The 27,117-nt window shown below is 35.5% G+C and overlaps 1 protein-coding gene across 16 annotated transcripts in view; it reads left to right on the forward strand.

Annotated features, from left to right (window-relative positions):
• NOL4 (nucleolar protein 4) overlaps nucleotides 1-27,117 on the forward strand; it is a 521,655-nt gene that overhangs the window by 422,250 nt on the left and 72,288 nt on the right. For 15 of the 16 annotated variants that reach the window (XM_038543558.1, XM_038543556.1, XM_038543568.1 and 12 more), the window contains one exon: nucleotides 9,203-9,316. The exons of the other annotated variant lie outside the window; for it this stretch is intronic. In XM_038543558.1, the coding sequence (XP_038399486.1) occupies nucleotides 9,203-9,316 (114 nt within the window). The remainder of the gene's footprint in view (nucleotides 1-9,202; nucleotides 9,317-27,117) is intronic. 16 annotated transcript variants of the gene reach the window in all.

The raw sequence follows: 27,117 nt of genomic DNA on the forward strand, positions 1-27,117 counted from the left end.
GAGAGCAAAAGAAAGAGAAGGAAATTTTCAGGCTATGAACTTGATAGGAAACTCATAACCAGAGTTATAAACCCGTAATTTGATAGGGTAACAGATTAGCAAGGTAGAAAACCTGAATGTAGGCCAAAGCAGGTCAGGTTACAGTCCGAATGCCCACTTAAGTTCAAGTGATGAGGATTTCATAACTGGAGAGGAACAGGAACTGCCAACTATATAAATAGCTGGGACTTGGAAAGGGTTACTCTCTTATGACAGGGGAATTGGAAACATCCAGTTATAACTTCAAGAAATAAAATGACAGGCATTATAAGCATTAAAATTAAAACCTTCCTAGATGGGTTAAATAGGAGGTAGGATTCAGCCAAAGAGAAAATCAATAATCTGGGATATAGACTATAGAAATTACTTCTAGAAAGAAAAATGGAAATAAGAAAAAAGAACTTAAGATTGAAAACAGAATGATATAGATAGATCTAAAAGGTATTTCCTAAGAGAAATTAGAATAAGAACAATATTCAAACAGATGAGGAGAGTTTTTTAGAATTGAGTAGACCATTGAATCCTAAGAACAGAAAAATAGATGAGCATAGAGTAGTATAAATAAAAATAAATCTATACCTGTGTACATCCTAGTACAACTGCAGCAGACCCAAAAAATTCTTAAATGTCACAATGAACAAACAAGAGATGATCTAAAACAGAAAAACAGAAGGACCACACCTCTTGTCCTCAAAATAGATGCCAGAAGACTGTCTACAAGGGACTAAGGAAGAAAAAAGTCTTGATTTTTTTTTCTTTCTTTTTTTTTTTTTTTTTTTTTTTTTTTGGCGAAATTGCTTTTAATTCACAAGTCAATGCCCAGCTAACCTCTGCTTCCAGAGTATGAAACAAAGAACTAGCTCAGACAATTTCCAAGGTTACCACTCACAGGCTGTATGGAAGAGCTGAAATGTCCTCCATGCAGAGGGAGGCTGAGCCCTGGGCAACAATGAAAAATTAGCAGCATTGGTGAGAAAATTTGAAGAAAAACACCTTGGATCTTGGTTCTTGGACCTGCTTTCTTTGCCAGTTGCTACTCATGGACTTGTATTCCTGAGCTTCAGTTTCCTCATGGAAGAATGGAAACAAATAGCTTTTATATCACACATGAAAACCAATGTCACTTGAAATAACAAATGTAAAAACTCCTACCCAATATAGTACCTAATATCTGAGGAACGTGATAAATTACAATATAATTTGAAACCGTGTTCCCTGGCTCCCTTTACTGGAAAACCCTCACTGCTCAACCTCATCAACTAGTTGGAGGACTAAATCAAATATGTCTTTATCTACTTAGTCCTCACCTCTCACTAAAAGCAGCCCTAAATCTCTCTCTCTTCTGTGTGCAAATTGTACTTTGTGGTACATTTTTTGTAGTTTTATCCTGTCTTATATTGCTGTTATTTATATATTGGCCTTAGCTGCCTTATAAGAAGTTCTGTTCCTTGAGTACTATGCTGCTTACCTTGTTCATGTCTGTATCACTTATACTGTTTTACACACAGTGCAATTAATTGCTAATGAAAGCTGCTCAGTACGTGTTCAATTCAACTGAATTGATATTGTCGAATGAAAGATGAATGAGTGAATGGACATTTACTAATGTGTTACTTTGTGGTAGAAATTACCTGGGAGATAAGCAAATTTTTATTGTGTGCTATGTTTCACAGAATTCTGCACTTGGCATTTCAATTTTTAAAGTGACTGCTAACTGGAAATCTAATAGTAAAAAAAAGAAAAAAACTCTCAAGAAAAAGTTACATTATTTAACTTTAACTCTTATTAACTCTTGAAATACTATTTTAGAAATGTTTTGTAATGTTAACTGAATAGAATTTGTATATGGTGTCAGGTTTCACAAATGAACTATTAGGGGCAGAGAGGCCATGATCAACAATAATCATAAGCACATCTAGTCACTTATTTCAGAATTTAAAGATATTTCCTAGTGGAGATTTAAGTAGGTAATCACTTCGTTAAAAATGATAATATATTATTTCAGTTGATAATTTAGTTTTTCTTATCTTGATCAAAGGAATTTTCAGATAGGATTAGCCAAACTGGGCTTCTGAGTATTAAAAATAAGACATTAAACCCTCATGTATTTGTGAAAGATCATTATTAAAGGCCAATAATGCTCTAAAATTACGGTCAAAGTGCATATCATTAACTCATAATTATTATCAAAGCTTGGATGAAGATTAATTAGCATTTTTGTTGAAAACACATTTTCAATCTCCTTTTAAAGAGGTCAGGAGAATTTTCTCAAGAAACCGGGAAGTCCAGGGATTCACACATAGCTGGATCCATGGGGTCAGACGTTAGGGCTTCACGGCTCTCCTATTTCTTAACTATGCTTCCCTTGTGCATTAGCTTATATCTGAGACAAGTCCTTGCTACCTGTTATAAAATGATGCCATCAGTAGCTCTAAACTTCTCTCCCTAAAATTTACAATCCAAAAGACCCCTGGGTGACTCAGCAGTTTAGCACCTGCCTTCGGCCCAGGGCATGATCCTGGAGTCCAAGATCGAGTCCCACATCAGGCTCCCTGCCTGGAGCCTGCTTCTCCTCTGCCTATGTCTCTGCCTCTCTCTCTCCCTGTCTCTCATGAATAAATAAATAAAAATCTTTTTAAAAAATTTACAATTCAAGAACAATCTTCCAACTCTACATCCCCTTTTCCATGAAAAGACTTTGGTCCTATTTGGTTCATATGCCCATCCCTTGGATCAGCCACTGAAGTGAGCTCTCATGATGGTCCACACTAAGTCATGGCCAGGATCAGGTCACTGAGGCTCTTTGATCATTATTTCTACCAAAACCATATAGGATGGGGGAAGAACAATTGAACTGTAATTTTTAGTCCACAGCCACAAGCCTTATCTGAAACCTTGGATCCTATGTGGTCCAAAATTCAGAACTTTTCAGATTTGAGGAATATAACACTTGCAACAGGGTCTGAGAAAACATCTAATATACAAATGTATTAGTATTCCTGCCATTAAAATATGAATATTCACAGAAAGTAGGAAAAAGAAAGATTGTAAGTATTCTCATCAGTTCTTTCGGCCAAATTTCCCCAAAGTTTCTGAAAAACTTTCCATTTATACACTATTAGCATTACAGAATTGCTGATAAATGGTTGCAAGTCTGTAATTAACATTATTGCATGTGTATTACACACCTCATGCTGCACATGTATTAGCTTGTAAGCTATGATGGCAGAGACAGTATTGATACTGTTTATGTATTTGAACTTGGCACAGATTCTGACTTATAGAATGTGCTCATGAAATACATTTGTCGGCTACCTAAGTGAAAATATTAGTGACTTTAATAAAAACTTTATCAGTGATTTTATCACTACCTCATCATGGAATTGTAACTATTCATGATATAAAGATTATTTTTCCCTTTCATAACTTACTGAATGAAAATTAGTTTTGCCATTTGTAAAAATAGAAATAATCGTACCTGGCATGGTGAGTGAGGCTCAGAGCGATTAAATCGCAAAAGTGGTCAGGCTGATTGCAAGTAGCTTATTTCATAATAATATTCAGGTCAGTCACTTCATTGCTAAACTATGACTTTATTCTACTGATGTATACAAAGGAAGCTACTTGGTTTATAGAAGAGATCACAGAGGAGCCACAGCTTTCTACATACCTATAACAATTATCCCTTTAGGAGTAGATATATCTAGAATATGCATATGATCTAAGCTGCAGAATTTTTATATTATATGTTTTGTGAAGTAACACAATTAGGAAAAATAATCTTAGTATAGGGTTTTGTCTAAACTGACTACTGAATCCTTTGCTTTACTTATTTTGAAAGAGCACATTCTATGTAGAATCTTGGGTAGATGTGTGGTTGTTCCCAATCTTGCCTCATTGCCTCATTTAATACTTGATTTAGTAATGCTTTCACCCTGGATTCTAGTAAGCCTTGTCACTAATAAGTACTGTTAACCCATGAATAGAGTCTTTTTTTAAAGATTTTATTTATTTATTCATGAGACACACAGAGAGAGGCAAAGACACAAGCAGAGGGAGAAGCAGGCTCCCTACCTGGAGCCTGATGTGAGACTCGATCCCAGGACCCCGGGATCACGAACTGAGCTAAAGACAGATGCTCAACCACTGAGCCACTCAGGTGCCTCAACTCATGAATAGAGTCTTACAGTAATGATTTATTTTTACTTTTTAAAAATTGTAAAAAACTCAGAGCTAGTAAAAGTATGGGAGAAGTTCAGACGATGGTAACATTGTTTAGTTTTTAGTTTCAGACCCCAAAAATGGAATAGTTTGTTGGTGTGGTGGTAAATATACATGTGTATATAAGGAAAATTATGTTTATGCTGTGCCAATAGGAATCACATCTTAAAACCACAATTAAAATGTGACTTTTTCATCTCCAAAAGTTCCTTGTGACAGTTGAGCCATCTGTTTAATGAAACAACCACCACCAATTTGGTCATAGATAATTATTATAATAAGAGCAGTGCTAGGGAAAATCAACTCTTCCCAGTTGAGGATGACAGTTAATTACAAAGAGATAATTAGTAAAGGTGATTAGCATTATCTCACCTCCAGTATCAGAAATAAGTAACAGATATAGAATAACAAATAGGATAAGAAATAAGGTAAGAAATAGGATAAGAAATAGGTAACAAATCTCACTGTAGGTATAGATCATGTGGAATGTATGATTATATACATCTTTGCATCATTATTTTAAAATCTTACAAGATATATACCAAGTAGTATATTTACTGAGCTATATTCAACTGGAAGGTTTTGTTTTTCATCAAGTAGGTGTTATTGAGTTCTACGCACTTGGGATTTTTTTTGTCAAAATATCCTTAAGTTATTACATGGAGGCTTTTGTGTTCTATGGCCACTTTTACTGATGTAAGAGGGACTTTTCATACTTGTTCCTGGTGGAATTCATGATGATAGCTCTTAACACACTCTGCTAATTAACTGCCAGTAAGCCCGTAGCGTGGCAATATTAGAATTAGAATCAGCTCTGTACTACCAAATATGGTGAAGGAAAAGAGAGTTCTGGCAAAGATGATCCTCAAAACTCACACTAAACAATAGCTTTAAATTCCTCTATGATAACATTGATGAGGAGCAAAATTGATTAATTTCCTTCTCATTAGCTTGGTTAAAGTACTTCTGAGCTGTGAAATAGATAAAAGCCAAATTATGGAGGAACAATAAACAAAAGACTTTCATCTTTCATATCTTAGAGCAGGGCACAGCGTAACGGAGCTCTGTGTATAGTGAGGAGCATTGGCATTCATTATTGGCTCCTCAATATTAGAACCAAAGGGATTTTAACAGATTGCCTCACAGGAAAGCACGAACTCTGCCTGGCTCCTCATTCTCATTTTGGGCACAAGACTAAGCTTTTCTTATGTTTCATAGACAGTAATTTCTTGGCACTCCTGGTTTCTCCAACATGACATTCTTGTGATTTTATATTGCCTCCATTTAGAACGTGACAGAACTGAGATATGTTACATTTATTTTTGTGCTATTAATGAAGAAAGGCTTTAAATAATTAATAGGAAAATATATTTGGAGAATCTCAATCCCTTTAAGAGAACTTTAGTGAGATCCTAATATATTCCTTACTTAAGTGAAAAATAGAGTTAGCTGTAAATGGATTCCTCTGTAGGAGTGTGTAGTATTTAAGATTTCTAGCTTTGTTTAAACTTACTGAGACCTTCATTGTGAAATGAGAATATTTTTTTACTAGGAATTATTATTCCCACTTTATCATCGGACTTAGATATTAAGGTGTTTCCACATCATAGCTGTGTGATCTTGGTCAAGTTATATAATTTTTTAGAATTTCAATTTATTTTTCCTCTAAATATGAATATTATAAATACTTTTCTCAAGGGTTGTTTGGAAAACTAAATTAGATAATGAATCTAAGCTTCTTGTATTAATGCTTGCCCATCCCAGCTAGTCAGTATGAGTTAGATACTAACATTTATCATCAAATTAAATTAGGGTGGTACTGGTTTTCTAGTTAGAGGTACATTTTTTATTATGTACTTAAGATATAGTAAATACTTTGGAAAACACATGTATATTTCCTAATCCATAATATAAATTTTATTCATTCTGCTTTCTTTTCAATGAACATGTATTGATTGTAATACATACATGGAAAGGGTTAACTTTGGTCTGCTTATTGTTCAGTTGAGTGCAATAGGGTGTGTGTATAAGGATTTTTTTCTATAATATTTTATATTAATGACAAGTTATGTAAAAGTACTAAGTATAGAACAGAATTTCGAGAGTGAAAGGATTGAGAATTGGGAGACATGAACCCTGGGTTCTACATCTAGTCAATCTGTCCTTTGGCAAATCATTTAACCTCTCTGAGTTTCAGTTTCTTCAAACTTTTCAGAAGAAATTTGTATTGAATGATTTCTAAGGCTATATACAGTTCCCAAGTTATAGCGTTACCATAAATTCAAAACAACTCTATCTTCAAAATTATACTATTTAACTACTGGCAATATCTATCACATACCTTTGCTTCCACTTATTATTATTATTAATTTTTTTTGCCACTTAATAGGAAAGGATACATGACTGCTTTATCTTGAGGTTGATTTTCTTTTCAAAATCTTGAAATATTAGGCTAGCCAGTGACCTTAAAAATGATCTAGCCCCACTCAGCCAGGACATTATTCTAGTTTCTAAGAAGACCAATTTCCTATAGCTGGAAAAGACTGAACTATCCCCATCATTTTCTTTGAAAAGGAAATTATATAAATTATCACGCCTAACAACTTTTACTGTTTTAGTAAAAGTTATTTCCCATCTTGGTTTTTTTAATGTTTTAAATGAAATAAAATGCTAATTTTGATTACAGAAATATTTCACCTTTTGTTCTTCTATTCAAGAAACTTTTATGTGTTTAGGAAGGTATATGGTTATTACTTCAATTGAATCAGCTTAATAATGTTCCATAGCTTTATGTATTCCTAATTCTGAATGAAGATACCTGACAGAGAAAATAAAGATAATGAAGAGCAGGAATACATCTCTCTGAATTTCATGTGACTATCAATAATTAGATCAAGAAAAGAGAGACTACTGATGTCTTATTTAGATTGTTTTAATTCAGCCCCTAGAACCAGATGAAAGGTCTAATAATGTAGTTTATAATGATGTGAACTGTCACTTCTATTTGAATAATGTTAGCTACAATCAAATAATTTTTCTTTTTTCATATTAGAATGTTCTTCTTCCCATTTTTTTCTATAATGTCTTTGCCTCCAAACATAATTCAATTGAGAAAAACAACACTGTGTACCTAATTTCCGTGTGGTTTATATTATAATTTTGAGCCGAGCTGTGACCAAAGCTTTGCTCTTTCATGAGACACTGATTTTGTGGCTTAATATAATTTTGGTTCTGAACTAGATTATCTTATCCATACTCAGGGAAGTACAGAATGAAATGAAGAAGCCATATGGATTTTAAAATTATATTTACATCTTTATGACAATTTATTTTTTTCAATTTATTATTTATCTGATTTGATCCTCCTCTCTGTTCCCAACACACACTCCTAGCTTTCTAATTTCCTTCTCAAAATCCTGCTGCTACACTTACTTGCCGCCTCAGCGGCCTCTCTCTTTTCTTTCCTCTGCAAAAGTAACATTTCTAGTATCCTAATGCTTTATTGTCAAGGTTGTCTAGGCATCATTTCAGGTACCCCACAGGGTTAGCAGTGGAGACTGTACCCATTACCTTTACTACCTTATGTCTAAAGAGGTAGGAAACATGAAGAAGTTGTCTGAGACAGCTATAGAAATTGCTTCCTAGTTCAAGCAAGGTCAGAGCCAGGTCTCTTTTTACACTGTATAAATTCTACTGAGGAGTATCTGTGCAAGTACTGATGGTCTGAATTTAGCTGTTCTTCAATATTGAGATATAAGCCCTCTGGTTCAATTTGTTGAAACACATTTTATATGCTAGAGTTAGCAAAATGAATCAAGTATCATAAAGGCATGCTCCTATTCACTTAGAAAAATGAGAAGGCCTTTATTAGGTCAGAAGCTTCTAGTAAATGGCATCCATACATATTTGAGATCGAGGCTTTGAAAACTCAAAAGTGCCATATCACTACATAGGCTAGCTTCCCAAAGGACATTTTTATTTTGTAATTTCATATTTTGCTGTATTATCTGGTTTAATTATCATGTTATTTCTTATCTATCATTTGCTTATCTTCATTAAAAAACTGTTCAATATCATTAAGCACTTCATCTTTCAGTTTGATGATTTTGGATGTAATTATGGGAAAAGAAAATGGAAAACTTTTCTGATTATCACAAATGATATGGAGAGTTGCAAACAATTTGAAATTAATTACAAGCTTAGTGGGGGGGTAATTAACTTCTATATGGGCTACATAGAAGATAGATTTCTAACATGTATCTATTAAATTAATAATATTAGCTCCTATTTTATTAATAAAACATGTAGGTACACATAAAGCTCATATCAAAACATCAAACTTGTATTATATCAAAATTATTTCAGGACTGAGTTTTCAGTTTGTATGTAAGCTAAAATATTTTTTTTGTCATTCCCAAGCTAGTTGGTTCTTTTTTTTTAAGCTAAAATAATTTTAGAAGATTTTAATCATACCAATAATGTCACAACTTCAATTGTAAATATTCATATTTCATATTAAAAATGTTTGACATGGTCTGAGTGTCTGTCAGTTTTTCCAGCTATGTTTCAGCCTTGTCACTTGATTTTGTTTTGTTGTGCATCGTCATGTGTTACGAAAGAATTAAAGCAACTTCTATTATTTGCAAAACCCAGTCAGCATTTTGTCACCGCCTATTCAAACTCCAGCTTAATGGCCCAGACTAACTATTTGTGACAATGGAGCTATGGGAATGAGTGATGGATCTGTGTAACAGCTGTAGCTTTAACCTCTAACTAGCTTTCATTTTTCATCTTTGCAATTTCCATCTCCTGTTTTTATTGAAATAAGTTCAGTTGAAATACATGGATTTTCCTGCACATCCTGTGAGCTCCTCTGAGAATAGCATTGGTCTGTTAATAATTTTTCATGTTTCTCTCTCTCTCTCTCTCTTTTTTTTTTTAGTCTCGACCTATTCCTTCCCACCTTACTTCAGCAGTTGCAGAGAGTATCTTGGCTTCAGCCTGTGAGAGTGAGAGCAGAAATGCAGCCAAGAGGATGCGTCTGGATAGACAGCAGGTACTGAGGAGCCTTGGGGGCTGGTGTGCACCCATGATAGAAAACAAATACAGTTCATTTAGCCTGATTTACGTAGAAGAGCATGAAACTTTTGAATGAAATTTTGAAGCGCACCAAGATATGTTTTTTTGTGTCTTTATGATACGAATTTGAACTTGAAAATGCATGTTCATGAGATCAGTGGACATCCATCAAATTTTCTGTGGTGAAAAATGGCCAACTGTAAAGTTAATGAGTCGGAATTCTGCATAGTACCCAATTCGCAGGCTGATTGCTTATTTAAGTAAGTGGTTCTAACTGATCATTGACAATAGTCTTGTAATTGTACCTGATTGTTTATGATAGTGACAGGATTGTGTTCATTTTGAATGAACATGAACCTTTCTTAAATCGCCTCTGGTTTGCTGCTAAGTGTCAGTATTGTTCTGGGCGTGGTGAAAGCAAGGACTCTGAAAGACTAGAAAGCCATAAAAATGGGGATATAAAATAATGAAAATGTATGTCCTGGGCTTGCTTCCTCATTAATGAACCATTTGCTGTATATCCATTAAGTATCATTTTTCTCTGTCTCTTTTCTAAGGAATGTACCCCAGGTGGTGTGGACGTGTGCATTTTTTGTTTATTTGTTTCATTCAGTTTTCCCTTGGCTTATCTGCATTGTGTGTTGCCCCTTCTCTGATCTGGAATGCCTTTCTCTGTCTTTTTTTTTCTCTCTAGCCCTCTTAACTATCCATAATAAAGTGCTAAATTATAATACATGACATTCAATGCTACACATACAAGTATATTGTATTCTGACTTTTAAGTTATTTTTACAACAAATGATCTGGTGCTTCATATCTTTCATTAAGTTGGGAATGAGAAGATCAAATTGTTAGTCTACTTTTGTTTTTCCTGGGAGCCAATGAGCTTTGAAGAAAAATAGAAAAAAATTGTTTCCATTCCAGGACCAAAATATGTAAAAATGTTTCATAGTGGCATTATTTAAAAATTTTCTGTGTTTATTGTCAGTGTGATATGTGCTAATAATTCTAAACAATGCAAAAGATGAAGCCTTTAATTTTTTTGAATGTAGTATTTGCCTCAGATGACATACATACATAATATTTATTTTGAGTTTGTTAATCATTCTGGGCCAAAAGTATTTATTCATGTATACATGTCCTCAGTGAGACTCTATTTATTATTATAAGTCTAGAATTTATCTTGCTTGAAACAAGTCAGAGCACTTTATAAAATACCATGTAGCAGCGATTGAAATGGTATATTCTGGAGTTAAATACGTCTGGTTTTGATTCTCAGCCCTGCCCTTTCTAGTTGTGTGCCCTTCAGAAAGCTGCTCCATTCTCTGTGCCTCAGTTTATTCATGGGCACAATAACAATAACAACAACAGTTCTAGTCCTATAGTGTTGTCATGAGAATGAGATTTATTATATTTAAGTACTTAGCCTGGCGTATACTAAGCATCAATAAATTCAGCCTAGAAAAGAAGATTTTAACTCATGTTCTGTCATTGCCTTGGCATCAGTAAAACTAGAAAGAGGCACTAATAGGAGTATCTCAGATAGAGGAGTTTTGAAGTCAGACTAAGTCTATTTGAGAAAAGATCATAATTCTAGAAACTGGAGTGAGAATTCTGAGATTGAATGTACTCTATTGGTTGTTATCTTGCCATATATCCCACCCTAGTCTACACTCTAGAATGGTATCAGTCATATATACAGTTGTTATGAAAATTAAATGTCTCATTCATGTTATGAACTATGTATGATATCACTCTACAGTATCCCCAAAAGCTGGTCATCCATCTATTGATGGATAGATATCTATAAGATAGAGGATACAAATATTAAATTCATAGATTTGTTTTGAGAATTTAATAAGGCAAGGCATATGAAAGCATAGTTCATTTAATAAGTTTATGTATTGCCAGAATACTACTCTAGTCACCATTTGCTTGAATATCTAAAGTGGTAGGAAAATCTCATCTCTAGTAGTACTAACACTCTACTGTTTACTAACACATGCTTCCTGCTTTCAGAGAGCTATAACATTTTGACAGTCCTTAAACTGAGATCAAATTTGCTTCCTAGAGCTTCCTTCTACCCATTGAAGAAAAATGGCTAGCAATAACGAGGAGAATGACTTCTTACTTCTGCCCAGGGAGTAGGTGCTGGGAATAGGTGGTGACCAATTACCTGTTTCCTTTTCCTGTCCTCATACATATCAGTCATTTATTGCAAGATTCTGAGAATAGGGGATGTCCAATATCTCCTTCCACATAGAAATGTTCTTTCTAGACTTTAAACGTGTTCAGTGAGCTTGGGATTTATGGGGGAATATGGAACAAATGCTTTAAAAAATACATGCTATGATTTACTGGAAACCTAATAGGCACTTAGTAGACTTTTTTTTTTTCCTTCAGTAATTGCAACTACCTGGTGAGAAGCAGATATTTTTATTCTCATGTCCCTGTAAGGAACCTGAGGTTCAGAGAATAGAGATTATTTGTATAGGGTCATCCAGCTACATGAGCAAATCAGACTGCAAGTTTCTATTATGAGAGGCTGACACTTGAGATCTCTGTATAATCCTATGCCTTTCACTGATACATTCACTGAGGGAAAACCCATGTCCTGGAACACTCTTAGGACTCATATCATTTGTGCCTCTGCTCATAATGTTTTTGACAGTGCACTTTTCTGTTGGAAAACAATCTGTTTTATTCACAAAGATACTTGCACTCTCTCATAACTAGCAAACCAGGCTTCTCCAGTAAGCAAGTTATTTCCAGCAGGGCATTTTTGTCTCCGTATCAGCTATTCTCACTTCATCTGAAAAATGAGTTATGCGCTATGAACATAGGTTTAGTGTTTATTTAGCATTTTAAAATAAATAATATATTACACATAGATATTTAAAAATATCTAGATTATTTCTTCTTAACATAAATTCTATAGATTTCATTTGGCATGTCACACAAAGGCTTCTACCAAGTGATTTTGCACTTCCAACCAAAGCATGCAGATGGGACAGCACTCTCCTAGTTAGATCTAAACCCTCTTTACCCAAGTAGAGACAGCAAGGATTCTTTGGGTTGTTGGCATTGAGATCATTCCTTTCTGCACACATTCTTAGCCCAACTCACCATTTGTAGTATTTGCTGGTGATTCAGATTCTTTATCATGCCCCTGCTATTCTGTAGGTGCATGAAAGTTCAAGAACTGGACAGCTAAATGTGGACTTTTAAGTCCTATAGCTGAGTGTTTGTTGCCAGTGGTTGGCCACATGTAGAGTGATAATTATGTATGTCCTTCAGAGTTTATGAAGCTTGATGAATTAATTGGATTTTGTAAAGCTGTTTGAGCTATGAACATGAAAGGTATTATGGATGTGTTAAATACTTTATTTCATATGCCCACCTTGTACCACAGTCCAGAGGAGACTTGTTATTATGCAGCCTGAGCCCTGGAGCAAGCCAGTGGCAAGGACAGGAGCCTACTGTTTTATCAAGAATCAGATTTCACAGAACTGAGGTCAACCCTCAGTGCATTATAGAATATAGTCAGCATTTCTTTTCTTGTAATGGAAAATCTGGAATTTTTATGGTAACTAGGAAAGTCTTCCTCACTCTAACGATTAAAAAAAAATAAAATGGGCAAAGTCAGACTGCACTTTTCTAGCTATAGCTTGAATTAAAAGATAATCTTTTTCTCTATCTTTATTACTTTTTCCTTAAAGAGATTTTTTTTTTAATGCTCTTGGTTACAATCCATCTAAATAGAGAGACAAAAGCAGAAAGTGAGAGATGAGAACCAGTGACTTGGTGGTGACTTGTTACCCATGGGCGTGTTTTTTGTTTTTTTGTTTTTGTTTTTTTGTTTGTTTGTTTTGTTTTGTTTTGTTTTTTTGCTGTTTTTATGGGATAACATATGTTTTATTCCTGGCTTACTGACTTATAAACTTCAGGAATTTCTGAATAATGTGTTTCTGAATAATGTGAGTTTCTTTGGTTTCTCTTCTCTATCCTTAGTTCTTTAAGTTAAATTAGTTTATAGTGCCTAGGTGGGAATCACATAGAGCCAAGAGTCAAGGGCTTCCACAGCATAGCACAACAGATACAGCCTTTGTGAAGGACAACACAGTACAACTCTGCAAAGTGACGGTTTTTGCGGTGACTGGGAGAGATGACAGATCAATGGTAGGTTGTAATGTGAACTCTTGGATCCTTTTTTATTTTTTTAGATTTTATTTATTTATTCATGAGAGACAGAGAGTAGAGAGAGACACAGGCAGAGGGAGAAGCAGGCTCCATGCAGGGAGCCTGATGTGGGACTCAAACCTGGGTCTCTAAGATCACAACCTGGGCTGAAGGCGGTGTTAAACTGCTGAGCCACCCGGGCTGCCTGAACTCTTTGATTCTATTGAGAAAAAAAGAAAACCCCAAGAAAGGGAAAGGAGAAATGGCATGTTAGTTCCTTGTAATATAATAAAAGGAGACAAATCAAGGGAAAAAATAATAAAACCGGTGTGTTGCAGAATTAGAAAAGAAAAATCTCAAAATTAATTAATTAATTAATTAATTAATTAATATTTTTTTAAAGAAGAATCACTGGTAGTAAACTAGCATGAAACCACCAGCCAGGACCCAAAACTATTTTTTTAGTTTTCTGTTTTTTTAGTTTTCTGTTTCCTTTAGCAGTGGTGGTCGCCCTGCAACCTGGGTCTCTTCATGATCCATTGGGTGTCCTGTTAAGGTACTAATGAGAGGGCATATTATTAAAAGAAATGTAATCATAGGTACAAAGGTTGAAAACATAGGTGTGTAAGCATGGTGTCAGTTTTCTTATAGACTTTGTAGTTTGTCAAGGACATTTTTTAAAACTAGCCAAAACACTGTGGTCAAGACTTCGTTTTCAAGACAGGCAGCTTTTCTATCATATTTCATCCTCTACAATTGTATGTTCTTTTGATACCACTTATAAACTTTAACAGATGCACAAACTGAAAGCAACATTCTTCAATAGGATTTTCTGCTTACATTGAAACAATGTGCTGCTAACAGAGATGGAGATGTGGCTTGAAACCTTTCTGTGCCCTTGCAGCCCACACCCCTGGGCTCTCATTCTCAATCATCTTCAACTTCTACTCTCAGATTTTTTCTTTCTTTTATTCAGTATTTTAGGGAAAACCTGACATATTTGACTCTTTCAACATATGTTTCAGCATGACCCTTTCATCCAAAGAAGAAAATATACTATATAAGAACAACAAAGAGCCATAGAGGGTAGTTCTTGGATTACATTGTATTTCCTTTGTAACATGCACAATTTAAAACTACTTAGATAGAATAAACTTCTCAGGTCATCTCACTATATGGGGCATTATTTTCCTCCTTGGTAAGAATATTAATAATAGTATCAGAAGTATGTATGGATGCAGTAGTGTGTGAGGTGTTTTACAAGCCTATTTTATGTCACTGTCATGACTTTTTATGAAGTGGGGAAACTGAGGCTTCAGGGAAGTAACTTCTCCCAAGGGTACAGAGTTGTTCAGGATGGAGCTCTGCTTTGATCCGATCTTCGTACTTTTTAACATCACTGATTCCACATAAAGTCGCCAAAGCAGCAGCAGCTCCAACTGTCATCTGCTATATGTGTGTGGTGGCAGCTCACAGCATTCAGTGACACGAACTTTCTAAATGGTGAAAAACTATTGGTTAAGTTCCAAATGCTGCATAGTACAATATTGCCTTGATTTGCATAGTAACGATATGCCCGAAATAATTCAATATATATTTAAAAGCATGCATAAGCACTTTGTGTTTATACCTAAAGTCAACTTTTAGGGTCAGATAATTGTATGTAGGCTTTTGCTTTTGAGCTATGAACATGAAAGGTATTATGGATGTGTTATGAACTATGTATGATATGAATACATATAAAAATATTATTTGTATATGTATACAAATATATTTGTATATATGTATTTGTACATATTTGTATGTACATGTATTTGTACATATTTGTATGTACAAATATATATCTGTGTGTGTGTGTATATATATATATATATATATATATCCAGCAGAACTTTTTAAAATTCACATGGGAACAGAGACAATTCTTAGTCATTTGAGACTGCCTAGAGCATGTCAGAGCTTCTAGTAAACTGGTCCCTCTCCCACTTCATGCCTGTGTCACCTGCTATGTATTTTCCCAATGTCACCTGTGAGTGGTTGGTAACACTCTGTTTAAGAAGTGCTGCTACGAAAAAAAAAAAAAGAAGTGCTGCTACGGGTAGGAAATATCAGAAAGGGAGACAGAACATGGAAGACTCCTAACTCTGGGAAATGAATTAGGGGTGGTGGAAGAGGAGGAGGGCGGGGGGTGAGGGTGACTGGGTGGCGGGCACTGAGGGGGGCACTTGACAGGATGAGCACTGGGTGTTATTCTGTATGTTGGCAAATTGAACACCAATAAAAAATAAATTTATAATAAATAAATAAATAAATAAATAAATAAATAAATAAATAAATAAATATAAAAGGCAACATAAAAGAAGAAGAAGAAGAAGAAGAAGAAGAAGAAGCAGAAGCAGCACTGCTATGGGGAGAATCCCTGGGTGGCTCAGAGGTTTAGCACCTGCCTTAGGCCCAGGGCGTGGTCCTGGAGTCCTGGGCTTGAGTCCCACATCGGGCTCCCTGCATGAAGCCTGCTTCTCCCTCTGTCTGTGTCTCTGCCTCTCTCTCTCTCTCTCTCTCTCAAGAATAAGTAAATAAAATTAAAAAAAAAAAAGAAGCACTGCTATGGATGGAGTAGTCTAGGATTTGTGAATAGGAATGGGAATCATAAATTATGAGATCCATTCCTTGATAGTGAACTCATAACTCTGTTACTCCCACTTGAAAAGATGACCTTGAGCTTCAAAATCCACAAGTTTCCCATGGGCTTTGCAATTATCATAGTAAATGAATTTTCCCTCCATCCTTTTCTCCTTCCTTTTACTTTTTGTTTTTATATTCACTAGGACCTAGAAATAAAAATTGCATGGTTCAGATAAAAATAACTTCACTGGGTCCTTTGATTTACTTTTATGTCTTTGCAAGGATGAGGCAATTAAGTATCAATGGCCCTTTCAATTATGACCTCAGTCAAAAACCTAAGCCACGTGTGATTTCTAATTCCAGTTTTATTCTTGTAGTACAGTTCCACTTTGTATTCATCGATTCAACTATTTTAAGGTCTCTCCCAAAATTACATTTCTATTCTTTCTAATTTTGAAGTCACCATTATGTTAGATATTTATAACAGGGATGCCACAACATCCAACACTTTGCTACAAATAGAATGCCACAAAAAGATAAGGCTCCATGGTCTTCAGAAATGCATGTTTCATCAGTTTTAATCATCCATAAATATGCTGTTTGCATGCTCACCATTGGAGGGCATGACTTGGCAACTCTTCTCTTTCTGGAATGGGTGTACACTGAACTATCTGCTTACATCATCTCTTTTTGTTTGTTTTTGTTTTGTTTTGTGTTTTGTGTTTTGTTTTGTTTTGCTTACATCATCTCTTAAATGCCTGGCAATGTGTAGGAAGTCATCATATTCTAAAGGAATATAGGGAAATAGCTAACATAGTGGATACCAAAACATGACCTTAAATTCATAAGCACCAAGGAATAGACCAACTAGTAAGCCAATCCAGAGAAACTAGATCACAAACATTCTCACTATTGCAAACCTACCATCATACTTTCATTAAACCAGAACAGACTCTGGGACTAGGTATAATCACATTTTTAAATAATAAAAATATAGATAAGTTGTACGTTACCTTACATTTTTGTAAAAATATTGAAGCTTTATAAACATAAAAACAAAGGAAAAGTAAAGATATATACCAAAATAAAATGTTTTAAAATTACATGAAATATCCCTTACGGATAATTATAATGCATTTTTACCATTCCAATTTAAAAGTTTGAGCTTATGTACACATTATATAATATTTGAAAAACAGGGTTAAAATAATTTTCCTGGAATTTTTATTTGCTCTGTGGGAAAGAATACTTGACCTGAATTCTGTTGATATTTTGTAAGCAAAATAATTAGCTTTATGAATTTGTATTCTTTCAGCATTAGTTAATGCAGCTGGGCCTCAAATATGAATTAATTCCAACTTGAGTTTTTACAAGATATCTTTTTAATGGATTTTAGAAGTTTAAAACTTTTACCATAAGTTTTTCACTTCTCTGGGTAGTTCCTTAAATATTCCGTTTATCTCTATCAACAAAGAACATGATTAATAGAAGAAAATTGCTTGTAAATAAGCCCTAAAGTGGTTTGCTTATCTTAGCAAATATTCATCATATAGAAGATGTTTTACAGAGGCCATGAAACAAGTAAGGAGAGGGGAACCTCTACTGAGAATTTACTAAGTCTGGATTTACTTGGTTCTTTGTAGATAGGAATTTCTTTGTTTCTGGCCATATTGCTGCTGAGCATGGGTATTGTTATTCTCAATTTATGGATAGATAAGACATAATATTATTCCTCAAGAAACTCACATTCCATTAAAGATAAGTGAAATTAGCATGGTAAATAAAATTATAAGGGGGTGATCAGATTGTTGTGAAAGCAAAGGGACAGTGCTCCTAATTCTACCTAGGGAACCCAGGAGGGCTTCTCAGAGGAGACACTATCAGATTTGGACCTTGGGAAGTAAAGGTGATTTTGACAAAAAAGCTTGAGGATGGGCAGCCCAGGTGGCTCAGCCGTTTAGTGCTGCCTTCAGCCCAGGGCGTGATTCTGGAGACCCGGGATAGAGTCCCACGTTGGGCTCCCTACATGGAGCCTGCTTCTCCCTCTGCCTGTGTTTGTGCCTCTCTGTCTCTGTCTCTCTCTCTTTCTCTGTTTCTCTCTCTGTGTGACTCATGAATAAATAAATAACATCTTTAAAAAGTAAAAAAAAGCTTGAGGATAATATTCCAGACACATGGAACATCTTTACACGTGAAAGCCTCTTGAGTATTAAAAACTGCCATCTCCTGTGAAGGAAACCAGATTCCTGGGAAAAAGGAAAAGGAAAGTGTATTGGGCATGAGGGTTTAAACTAGATTGCGTAGGTGCTTTATGTGGTGTTATTTGGACTTTAAATACATGCCAGAGAGGAGTGGGAAGGAGAGTAAAATGTTTTATTTTTAGGAGGCTTCAGAAGCCTATGAACAAAGGAGTGTTGATGAGACGCTGGGGCAAAGGTGGGGTCTTGATCCAGCAAGGAATTACTTTACTTATCACCTGTTATTTCAAACGTGCCATTTAAATGAGATGATGTGTAAAGCTAAGTATATGCCAAAGTGATTATGAAGATGAATCAGCTATAAAATAATCGTATGGTTACAGGGCATTTCTATGTTAACCACGAGTCTTGGGTATGCCTGCCCTTCCGCGCCACATTACCTCAGCTAATTTGGAATCAAAGATTACTATTTTCCTAGAGTTTCCGTTTATGTAATTATACATAAAGATTATTGTTCTGTCTAAAGACCTTTTCATCTTTTTCTTTTTATGAGGTCTTAAAAAACTGACATTGTAGTTTTTCATCAATGAGTTTTTTATTATTTTCTTAAATTGGGAATATGGTTACTTCTGTAGAAGATTTTTCCTTAGTGTACATGTTTTCCTTATGTAAATGTCTATCAATTTACATCTGTGTAGTGGTGCATAGGATATCATTTTGTTGGCCCCTTATAATATTGTGAAGCATGTGAATCAAATGATTTCCTTCTTCTATGGATGGGAAATATGAAGCTGAGAACTTTTATTCCTGTTGGGTGATATCTGTTGGGTTGTCTTTTTTTTTTAATTCATTCTACTTTACTATTTGATTTTCTGGCTTCATTGAGAATTCTCCCACATTTTTATAGAAATCATTTCTTTTTGAATTTTTAGGTACATCTTTGGCTTAGGATGTTATTAGTTTCTGGATAAATGTCAGGATATGAGTAGGTGGTTTGAATTCAGACAGAGTAATTCACATGATATGTTTATACACTTTTTGATGCCAAAGGCAGGGAAACATATGGTTTACTGAGCTCTCCATGAATATAGCATTTATGTTAATATTTATCTTAAAATGGATTATTTTTAGGCTTAGTAGATAAATGAAAAGTCTGACATTAGGTTTATGCCAAATGTGTTCATTTTTATAATTTATTTCTCATAATCTATTCATTCTTTATCTTCTTTTTTCTTTAACCACTTTAAAACCCACTAGTTACCCTGAAGCAACAATATTGTGTGTATTTGTGAAATTTAGCCATAGTCACAAATTTATTATGAAATCAGATAATGTAATAACTTGACAAATTGGACTAAGCCTCCTAAAGAGATTTATGATGTTTGGCATGACTCACATGGTAAATACAATGAGACCAGTGGCCTCAAAAACCACATTTTTCTCTCAGTACCTCAGCACTTTGGGAAAGTGGGGGTTTCTGCAGAACTGATTATTTTGGGTAGTTGAATATTATGCTTCATTAAGGATGGTTTTACTTTTGTTTCTCATTTCATTTATTTTGCTTTCATTTCATTCTAAACTTTCAATGCATCTTCATTTCATGACAAAAGTCTTCTGATCATCAATTTTAACCATGGATTTAGTTATTATTCTTTACTAAAGATTGGGCATTTCTGATATTAGAGCCTCAGCTATAGGCATAGGTACTGCAGAACAGGTGGTAAAACAAGTGATCCTATAAAGTCTGTCTTAGAGAGAACCCCCAAGGCAGGTCAACCTGCTTTCTTGGTAATTTACCTCTTTCTCATAATGGTGAAAGGATCCTGGATTTCTGGTAGCCTTGCCAGTGAAGTTGATCTTTATTGATCAGTTTTGCTCAGATGGATCAATCTTATAAGTTTCTCACCCTCAGGAAGATACCCCGTCTTTTCCATGCTACCAGTGTTCTTTGCCTTGTTAACATTATTATTATTTGTTTTTTGTTTTGTTTTTTTGTTTTGTTTTTTTGTTTTTTGTTTTTTGTTTTTGTTTTTTTTTTTTTTTTTTGCTTTAACGACCCAGTGGCTTCTAGATATCTCCAGGACATGTCTGTATTTGCTCTCATTTACACGCTGTTAAATGGGATATATGAAGGACTACCTCTCAGTTTTAGGAGTTTATGCAAACCTATTTTCTAAGAGCCCTTACCCACGATCTTTCACCAGGAGAAAAATGATGCTTATATAGATCAAAAACCAAGTCCCATTTCTTTTCAAGTTCTTGTTAATCTTTTGCCTTGAACGCAAACAAGATCAAAATAACACTTTAAATGATACAGTTATGTTGAAAGCCTAGTGATTTTCCTACATCAAGAGCAAACCTCTCATTAATCACTTCTCTAGTAACATTCCATGTTCTTATTTTTCTTAGTTTTAGTGCTAGTTTTTATACATAAGGAAACATAATTGCACAGTCTGGTCCTAATACTCAAGAACACACAGCAAACTCCAACACATTGGGGGTGACTGGGTGGCTCCATTGGTTAAGCATCTGCCTTGGCTCAGGTCCTGATCTCAGCATCCTGGGATCCAACCTTGCATTTTGCTCCCACTCAGCTCTTCTCCTTTCCCTCTGCCTACTACTCCCCTCACTTATGTGCTTTCTCTCTCTCTCTCTCTCTCTCGAATAAATAAATAAAATCTTAAAAAAAAAAAAAAAAAGAGAGAGAGCTCCAGGGACGCCTGGTGGCTCAGTGGTTGAGCGTCTGCCTCTGGCTCAGGGCCTGATCCCCAGAGTCCTGGGATCGAGTCCCGCATCAGGGTCCCTGCAGGGAGCGTGCTTCTCCCTCTGCCTGTGTCTCTGCTTCTCTCTCTCTCTGTCTCTCATGAATAAATAAATAAAATCTTAAAAAAATAAAATAAAGAGAGCTTCAGAGAACCTGGCAGACCACTTCGTTCAGTAAATTTATTTTATAAAAGAAGCAAGCCTAGAGAAATTGATTTTTAGTTTAGTTTTTCTTTTCTTCCTCTTTTCTATCTTTCTTCCTTTCTTTAGTAACTTTTCCCTAGTTCTATAAAGTGGAATTTCTCTTTAAAAAGAAAAAAGACCAATACAGTACAAAGAATTTAGCTTCATTTTTATTTCAGGGTAATGTTCTGAGTAATGAAAATCAGAATGCTTCATAAATTTCAACTCTTAATGCCATCACACATTCATAACATGGAAGAATTTGAATGCTACTTTAGATGTGGAGCTCAGAAGGTCACATTAGTTTAATTCAGTTGCATTTTTCTACCCTTTATGGTTGTCTATGAAGCAAGTTTGAGAAGTCCAATGGAGCTGTCAAGCTTTGTATGTCTCCATGTGTGTGAGGAACATTTCCTTTCTAGGGGACTGCCTAGTTCTTGGTGTACTTTCTTAGATTCTTTATAAAGAATCCACATGTGAGGATCCTTTCTGTTTCTCTTTACATTAGTTTTGTAAACCACTATTTGATAGTTCTTATTCTAAGAACCAAGTCTGTTGAAACCACTTCATATACCCAGATTCAGGTTTCAGTTTCAAGCTCTTTAACATGCCAAGTGTCATCCCCACTATATTTGGGAGATAAATCAGTACGTGTGTGGGGAAAAACATCACTCATAATCATACTAATGTTTGTGTGTTTTCTTAGACCTTCATGTTGAATCCGCATACGTTTTTCTCATTTAACTTTTCCCCAAAACTCAGTGAGGTAAATACATCATTACTATTGTTCGTGACTGAAAATTACATGAATAAGTGCAACCCCTCATTGTTACCCCATTTTCTTCCTATATGCATGAAATTTTATTTAAGGGTATGTGAATGGAAAGCAGGATTCTCAATCCTTTAAACACACCATAAATCTTTCCCAAGTGTCTTTGCCTAGGCTGTTCATCTTGTCCAGGTCCACTCCTGCTCTGACTTGTGCCCATCCCACAGGCATCTGATTTAAGAAACATCTCCTGGCTTAAATCACCCCACAAAACTAAGTCCTTTTCCTCTTCTCTTTGTAGCAACAACTATCAGTCCAACATATTGTACCACTTGATTACCTCCTACCCAGCTGACACTGGAATGACCTCCAGATGGGTTTTTGGAATATTGACTCTGAAGTTAAGTGTCTCTCTGTAGGATTAAAACAGCTTTGGCTTTTCATCATTTTGAGCCTCAGGGATATACCTAGTTATATACTGGGTTGAGGTTAGGCAGTAAATAATTATCTATATAATCTTGATGTAGCATGGCAAAAAGCTCAGTTTTAGGGAAGGAAAGAGCCTTTCTTTTTTTTTTAAAAAAAAAAGCTTTTTGGACCTTTATATCTTAATTTTTTTAAGATTTATTTTATTTATTCATGACAGACACAGAGAGAGAGGCAGAGACACAGGCAGAGGGAGAAGCAGGCTCCATGCAGGGACCCCGACGTGGGTCTCCAGGATCATACCTCAGGCCGAAGGCGGCGCCAAACCACTGGGCCATTGGGGCTGCCCGGAAAGAGCCTTTTTAATGAGATGCCTCCATAACACAGTAGGAATGCTCAGGCCTGAGAATGTCATCTGATAGAAGAGTAATCATTGGAAGTAATACTATAATTTAATATGTTGTCTGACAGCCCAGTACACATAGTCTTAGCACCAAATAAAGAAAATAAAAAAATAGTTTTTAAAAAAATTTTTATCAAGCGTGTAATCTGGGGAGAGAGTAAAGAATGTCTCAACATTTAGTCTTTGGGCACTGTTGCTTTTAACTGTTCAATAAGAAAAAGAAGGCAGCTATTAGGTTTCTGACAAAGCAATTATAGCAAGACACAGATGCTGGAAGCTGACCTGACATTTGCCCCCAGATAGTTGTCATAGCAGCAGGATGAATAGAACAGCTTGCTACAAGTGCTTCTGTGGGCTCTGGAGGAAGTTCCATCCTAAATGGAACACATTAAAACAATATACAAGGATGTATATCATTCCTTAGCAGTGGCCATCTTTCTCCTTTATTTGGTGCTTATCTAATTTTTAAGTACTTGATAAGAAGCCCATGTTTAAAGGCAATGACAACCACAAGCCTCGATGTGATTTGCAGCCCCATCCGCTATAAGTAGATACCATGTATCTAGGCTATTGTTCCTTGGGGAGAAGGTATTTTAAAGTGTTGCTAAGAAAAAAAAAGGTTTGGATGCTAAACTGGATGTATGTTTTTTAAGCTCTGTATGCTGTTCATACTCAGCAAATTTTTGTCCTTATTTGCTCTTTGATTACTCACAAATATATGCATGCACCCCTTTATCTTTTGCACAAAAGACAGCTACTTAAAGCTTTAGATAAAAACATAAACATATATAAACGTATCTACATAAAGGAGAAGATATCTCTCAATATGTTGGGATTGGTCAGTGATGTACTCATTTGAGTTTTGAAAATGTTATTTTTGCTTTAGTAGGATAGAGTTGGCATTAATGTGGACATGTCTTCCTACAACTGAAATCTTAATAGTAACATTAAATTATATATCATTAGACAATCCTATTTTATAAACAATTACAATTGTTAATGCATGCATGATCTTGAAACACTCAGATAAACTACTGATAACTGTAATTTTCAGAAAAAATAATTTCTATTCCAACAATAATTAAGATTTATAATAATCTTGGATTATTCTGCCTAAAACAAAAAAGAACAAAAATCCTAATCCTATGTATGATCAATAGAGAATGTCTACATTCTAAAGCATAGCCTAAATATTTTCTAAACCATGCTTATGCAATTATGGAATAGGCATCATAAAAAGATCATAACGATTTAGTATAACCACTACCATGAGGGTGCTTTTTTCTCTTTCTTTCCAAGTCAATATATAATTCCACCTTTAGGAGGAATTGAAAAATTACATTTTTTTCACTCAATCTTTTTGACCTGGTAAAAATATAAGCAGTGCTACTAGCAAAAGAAAAATAGGAATATAATCTGAATGGTAATATTTTGGTTTTGCTTAAACCTTGAAAAAATAAATGTAATACTCTATAGTAATTTCAGACCAGCATTTCAGAAATTACTAAAGAATGCATGCACAGTGAGCTAAAAAGAACATAAACTAAAATTGAAGATTAAGAGTCAAAATTTCATTTTATATCTGTTATGAATGAAGTTAGAAATAGGGAGAGTTTTCAAAAAAAGTCTGGAAGCACAATGTATTTGGATACAGAATATGTAAATGTATAAAATATAGTCTATTATTATAATGAGTTTACCTTTTGTAATGTATTTAAAAACATAAAATATATTCACTTCAATGCACAGAAATTGAAGGTATTTCTGATGTCATCCAAATCCATATATTATATATGAAGAGAGAGACTCTTCTGCATTATTCCTACAGGGAAAAGTTAAGCGATATTTGTCTGCTCTCTTGGATCCCCGAGCTACAGCTGATGGAAGGTCTCTGCAATGCAGCCCAGATACAAAAGTAGCCAAGGAGTACACGTTCAGATTGAGGAAACCTGATGAACTTTGATTAGATATTGTCAAAGCATTTAATTCATTCAGTACTTGGTGAAACACCAGACCAGAAACTTAACTTTATTATTAAGTTTAGCAGCGACCCAGGAGAGAGGGATCTGGCATTCAGTAGCTGTTGAAAGCAGATGAAGGAGGAAGTGCCAAGAATTGGCAGTTCGAACACCTAGAAATCTCTTACTTAAAAGTGTTAGAAAAGGTAATCAAAGATGGTTTGAGCAAAAGAGAATTGATAAGTTCAGGCAACTCAAAATTGTAGCACTAGGGCCAGCTTTATATGGGGTTGAGTATCTTATAGATAAGTAGGATCCCCCTGAGATCTCTGTTCTTCTTTGTTGTTTCTGTTCTTGGACAGCTTATTCCTCATGGTAGCAACATGGCTGCAGCAGCTCTAGCTTTCCATCTTCTCATGGACTGTGATTGGGGTACATATGCATCCCTGAAGCATACACTGAGCCCGGGAGAACAGAATAATGCATAGGTTGCATGTTCAGTTTTAGATACATGGGTGTGGTCAGCTCTGCAAAGCACATGGAATAAGACTGGGAGAGGAAAAATCAGAAGCAGTTACTAAAAAGGGAAGGAGGGAAGATAAATGCTGAGAAGCCAAAGAAAAATAATATTCACTAAGACGGGCTGTGTTAGTTTCCTAGGGCTGCCATCCCAAAGTACTGCTGACTCAGTGGCTTAAAGCAACAGAAATTTACTTTCTCATATCTCTGGAGGCTTGAAGTCCAAAACCAAGGTATTGCAAGGGCGCTGGTCCCTCTAAAGCATCTAGAGGAGGACCCTTCTTTTCCTCTTCCAGTTTCTGATAACCCCAGGCTTGTGGTAGCAATCACTGTCTCCATCTTCATATGTGCATCTTTCCTCTGTGTCTGCATCTGTTTTTTGTTCTCATAAAGACACCAGTCATATTGGATCAGGTCCCACCCTAATTCAGTCTAGTCTCAACTAGATTATATCTGCAAAGATGTATTTCCAAATAAGGTCACACTTGGAGGTATCAGGGGTTAGGACATCAACAGATGTCTTTTTTTTTGGGGGGGGGGGCACAATTCCACCCGTAACAGTCTACCCCTTGCCCTCCTCACCAAATGCATGTCATTTCTGCTTGCAAAATGCAGTCATTCATCCCAACCTCATCAGAAGTCTTAACTCATTCCAGTATCAACCCTAATTCCAAAATCTCCCCTAAATATAATTAACTCAAAGTGTTTCAAATGTTCTTCCTTGAAAAAAAAAAACTATTTATATGAGAGAGAGAATGTGAGAGACAGATGTGGGGCTCCATCCCAGGACCCTGGGATTATGACCTGAGCCAAACTCAGATGCTTAACTGACTAAGCCACCCAGGTACCCCCAAAAAGTCTCAAATCTTCTACGTCATTTAAATCTGGTACCAGTGAGACTCTGAGTATGGTCCATCCTGGGTCAAAATTCCTCTCCTCCTGTAGACCTTGGAAACCTGTAAAACAAGTTAGATTCTTCCAAAATGGATCCTTCCAATGATGAGGCCAGGGTAGGATAGACATTCCCATCCCAAAAGGGAGAAATGGGAAAGGAGAAAAGGGTCACACATCCTGAGTAAGTCCAAAACCCAGCAGGGTAAATCCCATTATATTCCAAGGCCTAAGAATAGCCATCTGAGGTGCTGTGCTCTGCCCAGCTGGGCAGCAGCTCTATGCTGCCTGTACTCTTAGCCCAGGGACTGCCGGTAGGTTCACTTTAGTTAGCTCTACTTTCTCTGGATTCTGCATCTATCCTTTGCTCTACAAACCCTCCTTCTCTTGTTCTATCTCATTTCAAGCTTGCAATTCTTCTGCTAGCGTAACATCTTTAAAACATTTGTTGGTCTTCCATGGATGTTGAGGTGATTCACATTATTTGACGTGAGGGTTCTTCACACACCCTTCCTGGATAACCTCGTCTCTATCTCTCACCTCTGCTAAGATGGTTGATTGGACTTATAAGTTACACTTAAAATCGTTAGCATAGGGTGGTCTGACCATACCCTTGTTTCAAAGCATGCTCAATTGAAAATTTTCCAAATCAAGTGCTGATTCCTTTGTGTTAGCAAATTCAACCCAATGGCTTTATGTCCATTAGGTTGTATTATACCTAATAAGAATTTACCAACAGAACTATTAAAGGCATACAATTTAAGTATATCTATAAATGGCAAATATATAACTACCTCCAGTGCTATTAAATCGAGAAAAAATTAAAAATTATCTTTGAGCTTTATTTATTTAAAGATGTATGGT

The sequence above is a fragment of the Canis lupus genome, chromosome 7 (genome assembly GCF_011100685.1).
Source record: "Canis lupus familiaris isolate Mischka breed German Shepherd chromosome 7, alternate assembly UU_Cfam_GSD_1.0, whole genome shotgun sequence".
Taxonomy (NCBI): Eukaryota; Metazoa; Chordata; class Mammalia; order Carnivora; family Canidae; genus Canis; species Canis lupus.